At 40.9% G+C, this 9624-nt stretch overlaps 2 protein-coding genes across 2 annotated transcripts in view; one reads left to right on the top strand and one right to left on the bottom strand.

Annotated features, from left to right (window-relative positions):
- The first annotated feature begins 930 nt into the window (after nucleotides 1-930).
- Nucleotides 931-9624, top strand: part of LOC134672069 (uncharacterized) — a 19114-nt gene continuing 10420 nt past the window's right edge. The window contains exons 1-6 of the mRNA XM_063529971.1: nucleotides 931-1207; nucleotides 2831-2959; nucleotides 3828-4000; nucleotides 4486-4544; nucleotides 4917-5046; nucleotides 5399-5547. Coding sequence (XP_063386041.1) covers nucleotides 1079-1207; nucleotides 2831-2959; nucleotides 3828-4000; nucleotides 4486-4544; nucleotides 4917-5046; nucleotides 5399-5547 — 769 coding nt within the window. The 5' untranslated portion in view covers nucleotides 931-1078. The remainder of the gene's footprint in view (nucleotides 1208-2830; nucleotides 2960-3827; nucleotides 4001-4485; nucleotides 4545-4916; nucleotides 5047-5398; nucleotides 5548-9624) is intronic.
- Nucleotides 5947-6970, bottom strand: LOC134671659 (cathepsin B-like). Its single transcript, XM_063529487.1, has one exon. It carries the CDS (start codon nucleotides 6960-6962, stop codon nucleotides 5955-5957), a length of 1008 nt encoding a protein of 335 aa, XP_063385557.1. The 5' UTR covers nucleotides 6963-6970; the 3' UTR covers nucleotides 5947-5954.

Genomic DNA, 9624 nt, shown 5'->3' with positions numbered 1-9624 from the left:
TGTACGTGACGTGCAGAGCAAGCCTACTACGGCCTAGACCAGCAAAGTTCTATTGGAAATTCATGGCAAACGTGTTGCTCTAAAGCGGCCGTTTATAAATGTTTTGCGGTGGTTTGCCTTGGGTGTTTGGTTGCCATGGTTTCAAAATTAAGATAAATAGAAGTTACATACTCGTATTACTTGTGCGAATAAATGGGGAGGTAAGCAAATGACGAGGCCAATAGAATCGGATTAAGCAATGTCAAACATACGTACTTATCTACCTATGAAAATAATGACATTCATACCGACACTCTTACTGTAGGAGTGTTTGCGACTTGATATAGGAGTGTTTGAGAGATAGAGAGGTTATAACGGAATTTTGATTTCCATTTTTCGCGGTAGGTCCTCAGTCCGCTTGCTAGTGTCCGTCTAAGACAACTTAGCACCGACTTGAACAGGGCAAAGTGTAGGAAACGGAAATCAAAATTCCTTTTATGACACTATCTCTCTGCATATTTGAATGATAGAGAGCCAGATAAAGAAATTTAGATTTTTGTTTTTGTGGTAGAGCCTCTGAATTTTTCTCGTTCGTTCGCTTGCAAATTTTTTCGACATTCGCAAAATAATTACGAACTTACATGCTATTGAATCTAGTTGGCTACTCTTTACGCCAAACTTTTTTTAATTAAAGAGGTTAGCTTTTGTACCTAGGTCACTTAAAATATAAGAAATTTCTGTTTCCGCTGCCGACGGCAACGCTTTTGCTAAATCGTTTAATGTAGCCGCATAACATCAATGATTTTTCAAACGTTTTGTCCAACTCCCGTATCGACGCACGGAACCCTAAAAAACGTCGGTACATCTATATACTGGCGATTACCGAACGTTAAAAATAGTTCGATCAAATGTCAAACCGTTTGCCGTCGCTCGTTCTATATTCAAAGACCTAAACAAAAGACCCAAACACAGGAACATTATTATGACGTTTACAAGTATTTATCATAAATATCGTGTGGAAAACCGTGTAATTCCGATTTACTTTAGTGCTTAGATTGTTCGCTTAAATTATGAGTAGGAAGTGAGATAAAATAAAAATATGAAACCCATGACAAGGAATAAGGGCCAAGTGTACAGTGTGGGGAATTACCTCATGACAGGGAAAGTGCTGGGAAAGGGGCACTTTGCGAGGGTTGAGGAGGCCACCCATAGAATTATTGGGAAGAAGGTAAGTTCAAGTGTACCTACCGACCAATCAGGAAGCTTGTTTGTGGCAACACTGGAGAGTATTGTCCAATGAACGGTTCTTCAATGAGCTCTATGAATAGTGTTCGTTTTATTTGTTTTTGGGCTATTCAAAAGTCTGTGCTGATCAAAGGGGATATAAATAAATAGGCGTTGGAATGCATTACGGATATATTCCGCAACACCTGTAGCAATGGATGCGTTGCATTGCGATTATTTCGTCACACTGTCTTTAGATTGTCGAAGAGAGCTGATGATAATAGAATTATTTGTTACATGTCGCAACGTACAAGCTGTATCACAAGCTCTTTCGATGGCATTTATCCTCGAGTTAACATTATTATAATGTTTTTTTCGATCACCCAGTCAATAGAAGGGCGTTATGGACGCCGTAATGTAATGAACGGACGTAATTTTCACCGCTTTTCTAATTTAATTAACAGTTATGCATTTTTCCTATAGCTCGTGAAAAAAAGGAAAGCCAAATATGCTCCAGCTGGAATATTATTTGTAATAATCTTTGACAATATTTATTTATTTAACCTTTATTGCACAATACAAGAAAGTACAAATTAATGGTTTAGAGTAGCCTTAACTCCGACATGGGTGCGTGTAACCGTTTATTTCCACTGTATGCTATGGACTAGTATCTATGTCTATACAAATTATCTTTAACTTTAAAATATGTAGGCACATTTTTATGTTCACAGTTTTAATCTCTTTAGGGGTCGTCCATTAATTACATCACACGTTTAGGGGGAGGGAGGGGGTCAAGAAAATGTGACATATTGTGACATGGGGGAGGGGGGAGACACAAACTTTGTGACGTCACTTTAACTTCATCAGTAACCGAAAATTTATTTAAATTATTTTATTCGCTGTACATTTAATAACAAGTTTTTAAAACGATAATCGTTTTTATTCGTTTAATTTTCTTTCCTAAGCAGTTTTGGGTTATAAAATTACTAATATTTATATCGTCAAAAATATTTTGATAAAATATTAATAATACTTAGGTACTTAACCCGATTTGGCGATTTCGTAGAAAAAATGTGACGTCACACTAGGGGGGGAGGGGTTTGCCAAATGTGACCAAGTGTGACAAGGAGGGGGGGAGGGGTCAAAAAACCTAGAAATTCGTGTGACGTAATTAATGGATGACCCCTTATTGGCTAGTGTAAAACATTACCGCACCCAAAACCACAGGGTATGCTGATGAGCATGTTATATCTACGATGATATCCTGACTGCTTAGCGGATAACATGGAAAAAAAAGATATTCAAAGATGCACGCAAAGTCTAGCTTGATTTCAAATCGGCGTGCTCTTTTGTAGGTACCTATAAGAAGAGGTCCTTTAACATAATTATGCGGATTTTTTCCAAAAAGTTGGAACAGTTCTCAGAAACTTCAAGAAAATTGCACAAGGAACAAAGCACCATTTTGGAAAAATGTGAGAATTAAAGTTCCCAAACCTTTTCATGTTAAATATGTCGCTGGAACTTTTATCTGCACATGAGCATGAGGCTGTTCCAGCATTGGAATATAGGCTGTAGGTGATTAATTGATTATTATCATTAACTTCTCATTTCATCTATCTTTTATCAGGTGGCCATCAAAATTATCGACCTGACTTGCATAAAAGAGGAGTACGCCCGCCGCAACTTACACCGGGAACCGCGTGTGATGTCCAAACTGAGGCATCCCTGCATCGCAGCACTGTATGAGACGATGATGGTAAGAGACCGTCATTCATAATTTAACGGTCCAGGCCGCCTAGCCAAGGTGACAATCGCTTGCTACGACAACAAAACGCGTTGTGTCTCTCTATCACTCTTCCATATTAGTGTGACAGTGAGTTGCGTTTCGTTCGCTACGGAGCGTTAGCGATTGGCATATTGTCTACGGGCGTGACGGGACCAGGCCGCGTAGCCAAGATGCCAATCGCTAACGCTCCGTAGCGATCGAAACGCAACTGTCACTGTCACACTCATGTGGAAGAGTGATAGAGATACATAATGCTTTTCGTTGTCGAAGCGATAGCGATTGTAACCTTGGTTAGGCGGCCAGTTCTACTCGTCAACTCTGCAAGGGCGGGAGGCAAGATGATGACTTACACATATTATTACTCTCAGACTTCAAGCAGGACCTGAGTGTTAAGTTGGCAGAAGTCCACTCCACTGCTGTCCACAGCCTTCCCTACAATGTGGCACTCTTGACATGACATATTTCACACATTTTTTCTATGCAGCTGAAAAATGTCCTCTGCTATACATACTCGTACATAATATAGGTACATATACTTAATAAAAAATTTCCCCAAAAACCTTTTTCCAATTGACTTGGCACGTAAGCTCGTAAAACCTGGCAGAAGTAATATTAAGTATCATCATATCATCATGCTCAATGCAACAAGAACTGATATTCTACATAATATATCCTCGTATAATAACAGGTTCTTTTAAAATCCACCACCACTTTCTTCTTCTTCGGGGTTCGGGGTTTTTTTCGGGGTGGGTTCTTTTACGGTGTTACACCATAAATCGTCTGATATAGACGAAAAGGCGTGTGATGATGATGATTTTAAAATCCTTTGATTTTTCAGCACGGCCCTCGACTGTACGTAGTAATGGAAGCAGCTGGGGGAGGGGACCTCTGTGCCCACGTGTTGGCCTCAAGGGGCCCACAACGAGGCCTGCCGGAGGCCCGCGCGAAGGCGCTGGCAGCTCAACTGGTCTCAGCTGTACGGCACATGCACTCTCAAGGCGTGGTGCACCGGTAATGTAACCCTTATTGGAAAGACTTAAGATCTCAATAGCCAGTTAATACTGTTGAAGTTAGAATTCTGCCTCATATACACGTTATGGAGGGAAGTGCTGTACCTAAGTCCTAATACCCAAGTCGTTTTTGTTATTGGATTTGTGTAGTTTTGATATTGGAACCTTCTTATATTCCAATATAGGTCAAAAATTGATTTGATTCTGTCCTTCCAAAAGTACCTACATTGAGACATAGAAGGATATAATATTTCACCTACGTATCACCATTGCCCCAAGTGTGTCCCTTCTGAACATCTCTCTTTTTTCCCTGCCCTCATCCCACGTTATGTGGGGTCGGCACAACAATTGTTTTCTCTTCCGTTCTCCTCTGTCTTTCGTCACCTCAGCACTCACTCCTTTCTTTCTCATATCCTCATTCACACAATCCTTCCATCGTTTTTTGGGTTTTTGGCTTTCTGAACATAGCAAAAATTATTTTTACAGAGACTTGAAAATGGAAAACATCATGTTAGACTCTACAAAGCAGTTCATCAAGATTGTGGGTGAGCCCATTCTGTAACTTTCTATAATAATTATAGTAAACAACGAAAACTATCACCTTTTAACTAAGTTATATTGTAATAGCAAAAACTGTTTTTTTTTTCTATCCACTTATTAATTGGATCCTCTAAGTTCTAACATGTGGTTGAAATTAAATTATCAGCCTTTTATCACTCTTGCATATTTGAACGATAGAATTTAAAGTCACTCTTTGCATACAATTGTCATACAATGGCAAATGACGAATTTTCGATTTTCAACGTTCACTGTTGGCCCTCAGAATCGTGCCAAAAACTGATTCGCACATCAAGTTTATGTGAATCCCCATCCCCGTCGAACTTGCTGGACCCAGCTTAAAAATAACACAATTCCAGATTTCGGTCTAAGCAATGTGTGGAGCAACGGTGGGGCACTGCGGACTCCGTGCGGCTCGCTGGAGTACGCTGCGCCAGAGTTGTTCGTGGACGGTCGACGCTACGGGCCAGAGGTGGATCTCTGGAGCATGTTAGTACTTACACTACTTTCCAGTAACTACTAAGTTATTCACTCCGACATCTCTCTTACATACACACAGGAAACTTCTCGGCTAAGCTAGGTTTAGCAAACTAACGACAACACTCCCATTAGCTTTGATTCCCTCACCATACCCAGATGAGATTGAGTCGCTCAACTGATCTCGCTGGATGGCAAACTCAGTAGGAGTATATCAGTGTAGTAAATACACGTGTGACGCCAGTCGCCACTCGCATCAGTTGCGAAACTTATCGTTCAAAGAGTTAAAGTCAAGCAAAAAGAGACTATCATTCTGAGACACCTTGTTCTATGATTAGAACTATAATTTGCTTCAAATTTTCAGAGGTGTGATTGTCTACGGGATGGTGACGGGGGGCCTGCCGTTCACGGGCGCCGACACCGGCGAGGGGCGCTCGCGGCCGCAGCTCCGCGCCGCCATAGCGCGCGGCTTCGCGCGGAAACAGCGGATCGCACTGGCTTGCGTCAGCGGAGGTATGGCATATAGTGATTTGAACGGGTCTACCGCTATATAACTTTACCTTTTAGCAGAGGTATGGCCACGAAACCCACACTCAGAGCGTCAGGAGCATGCACGCCACTACTAATTATGGCACGTGCACGCTCGTGAGCACGGACCCGGGTATGTCCTGGACCCGGGTATGTCCTTAAACTACGTCCAAGACCACCGGTGGAAGTCTTATGGCTGAGATGATGATGACGCTCGTGAGGCCGGGAGCGTGTACATATTCAGCGTTAAACACCGTAAACACGTGTGTAAAGTGTGATAGTGATATGACATTTCAAAAACATATGTTGGTTTTTAAACTTTTTATTTGATATACTTAGGTAATTTCAATAAGTAAATATTAAACTTTAAGAGCTGCTATATTTGTAGGTATTTAAAAACCGTCTAGGTCAGGTTCCCCAGCTACAACTCTGTTTTCGATGTTGCAGTGGTTCTCACCTCGCAGGATCTTGAAGTAGCCCTGGTCTCCCCAGTCGCTGTTCCAGGAGTTTGCACACAGCCAGTACTTCTTGCCGTTCTCCACGCCCCATCCCAGGATTTTAATGGAGTGACCACCTCGCTCTATTCCAGATGTGTGCGAATATACGCCGCTCTTATAATGAACGAAATCATCGTATACTGTAAAACTAGCTTCAACAGGGCCGTTTTTATATAATTCCGCTTTAATGTCATCTTCTCCGTGAAGCGTGTGAACTTGCTTGGCACGGTGCTTGTCTTTGTTATACTCTATGTTGTAACCAGCTTCACATTTCTTCATGCAGGCCGGAGTAGGTTCTGCTTCATGACACTTCGGCCTGGGGCCGTCTACGGCGTGCTCGCAGGGGGCGATCTCGTAAGGCCTGCAGCCCTGACTTGATTGATATGGCCCCCCGGATACAATGCCTACTTCTTGCCAGTATTGCCACGCTCTATCTGGATACCCACCATGACAACCATATCCACAATCCGTGCAGCAACTGACCAGGTCTTGAGCTGAGAAGTGGAACTGTTTAGCGCCGTTCGAGTAAGTGCAAACTCTGTCGGTCATGGCTTCAACGGCGCCGAATGCCCAGCAGCTTCCACACGAGCCTTGGTCTCTGATATCGTTCAAACTCGGGCAATTCGGCCATTTTTGTCTAGCATCGAAGTTTTCCGGTAGACTGGCTATTAAATCAGCGTCGTGGCTTATAATGGGGAGCGTGGGCGATGGATTCTCGAGAGCTCCCAGTAATCCCTTGATGTAAGCAAGAGGAGTGTCCGACGGGAAGTTCCGGCCAGCTTTCCAGGAATTTTGTTTCGAGTTGATGTGAGTTATAAATTCGTCGGAGAGCGGGTGAATCGAACCCTTTGCTGCTACAAAAGCAACAAAGAATAATGTTCCGACTGCGATCGACAGTGGCATGTTTCGACTTTTTCTACAGGTCCAAGTATTATAGATATTACATGAATTGCGAGTAGCTAATGGTGGATAGGCACCCCGAGGTGTTTAAATACTTAGTGGACACTGACGTATGGAACATATGTTACATACCATATTTAATTGTCATGCGTAAGCAGGCCCCGGAATGCTCGTTCTATCAGCCATAGGGTTTACACGTGGGCTATTAAACATGTATTGTAAAATATTTTTATTAGTCCACATGTTCTGTCAGTAGTTAATTTATGTTGACACTTCGCGCATCCATTCCTGACGTAACCTGAACAGTGTACACGCTTATCAAAAGCCTAACCACGTCACTGTTAACCTCAATCGGAATATTAAACTTAGCTGCATTGGCAGCAGCAAAGAATTTCTCCAACCGCTCTCCGTCTGTCTGTCAAGGTCTGAGATCTCATATCAACTTGACACGAAGTTCCTGGAAAGCAGAGATTTTCCCTTGGAAGACTCCTACCCCCCGTCCCCCAGACCTCCCTTGGGGGAGAGGAATCTCTAACCTACGTCACAGGCTCAATCACGAATCCATCGCCCACGATCTTGAGCAGTTTCAGACATATTACCCATTGGAACTTTCGGATTCTTTTGTTATGTCAGCGCCATTTTAAAATTATAACTTTGAATACCTAATGCCCAACTTATTTTTCTCCTGGACATCTAGCCGTAAACTAAAAAGTTGATACACCCAAATACCATTCATAAATCATTCCTTCCATTCGCCTTTTGTGAGATAGATCTCACAAAAAAAGCACATTTAGCTAATGAATTTAGCATTTGGCTTAGTATTATCTCTTCTAAGGTGATCATTATTGATTCGAATATAGCACAGCGCGCCAACAAACTGGTTACTCCAGTTTGGCGCATTTATTGTTAACCTTATTTGTTTGACGTGAATAAACGAATTAATAATAATTAATAAACAAAGCCATGTTGGAATATCAGAGCAAACTGGGGTATATAAACTGCAATACGTCTCATACAATTGTTTATTACAAATTTATTACTCTTAGAGATTGCTTAAAAAAGTTGTAAAAAGAATTCAACAATGGCAACATTACAATTAAAATCGAGCTTGTAGCTAGTCTTACAGTATTTTAACTACCTGCACAGCATGCGTTTTCTTACTTCAGTTGAAAAACCGGGTTCGGAACCCTGATACAGAACTTCTACCAAAAAAGCGTATGTACCTTACAGCAACTTAAGTCTAATCCCTGCCCCAACACGAGAAGAACTTGTAGAGAGTGGGACCAAGCTAACTCTGCGTGGCATTTGCAACCACGCTAATCACAAAGAATCGAAATATCATCATCAGTACAATTTCTATGAAAATGTGACGTTTATCTTTGTTCTATTCAAATCGGTTCAAAGTTAGCTAAAACGGAGTCTTCACGTTCGCCAGAATCTTGTCAGTTCAGTAGAAATTTCGCGCCAGCTAATATGAATTATAAATCAACCCATAACAGCCATTGATAGTATGAATTATATTGCGCGAGAATGAATGAGTTCTTCGATGACTGTTAAGTTAACCCTTTGAGCGCTTTAAGTCATAAACAAAAACTTCACTCACCCGCCAAGATCACGGGCCCAAGCGAGCTACTAGTAATATAATAAACCTTACTTTAATGAGTGAAGGTTTCTTTGACAGCGTACGCAATAACACTTATGTCCATGGCGCTGTGGGCACGACTAGTTATGACGCCTTTAGGTGTTCTTGGCGTTCAAGAGGTCAAGCGTCAGGCAGATCCCACTTTAATTACTTTTTTATTATATTTGCAATATTTTATATTTTAATTTTATTCAGATTCGATTTATAAAAATGTCCTGCTCTTTGATTAGGCGAGAAGTGCGGTCTTAGAAATCGTAGAATGATATTTTCGTATAAATTAATCATATATTGTATGGTCAATACTTCCATTACATGTTTATGAGCAGAGTTCGGACAATTTATCACAAAAATAAATATGGCATGGAACATGATAGGTACAATTATTTTAACAATTTTGAACTGCAGTTTTGGAGTTTAATCTGGAAATTTTATAAAGATACTGTGTACATAATATGAGTTTAATAAATCTTGTCCTATTTTGAGATATAAATGATTTTTGATGGTTTTGCGATTATTTGTCCGACCTCTGTTTATGAGGTAAGGGTATGGGGTCATCCATTAATTACGTCACACGAATTTCTACATTTTTGACCCCTCCCCCCCTCCTTGTCACACTTGGTCACATTTGGCAAACCCCTCCCCCCTAGTGTGACGTCACATTTTTTCTACGAAATCGCCAAATCGAATTAAGTAAGTACCTAAGTATTATTTATATTTTATCAAAATATTTTTGACGATATAAATATTAGTAATTTTATAACCCAAAACTGCTTAGGAAAGAAAATTAAGCGAATAAAAACGATTATCGTTTTAAAAACTTGTTATTTAAATGTAAAGCTAATAAAATAATTTAAATTAATTTTCGGTTACTGATGAAGCTAAAGTGACGTCACAAAGTTTGTGTCTCCCCCCTCCCCCATGTCACAATATGTCACATTTTCTTGACCCCCTCCCTCCCCCTAAACGTGTGATGTAATTAATGGATGACCCCTATCTTGCAAACCCTTTTCACTAATAAGAGCA

Source organism: Cydia fagiglandana, chromosome 16 (assembly GCF_963556715.1).
Source record: "Cydia fagiglandana chromosome 16, ilCydFagi1.1, whole genome shotgun sequence".
NCBI classification, from domain to species: Eukaryota; Metazoa; Arthropoda; class Insecta; order Lepidoptera; family Tortricidae; genus Cydia; species Cydia fagiglandana.
The sequence above is the reverse complement of the archived record's forward strand: the minus strand, read 5'-3'. Positions and strand labels throughout refer to the sequence as shown.

Bases quoted from the DNA above. Each gene is read 5' to 3' on its own strand.
- LOC134671659 (XM_063529487.1), bottom strand. From the start codon at position 6,962: ATGCCACTGTCGATCGCAGTCGGAACATTATTCTTTGTTGCTTTTGTA.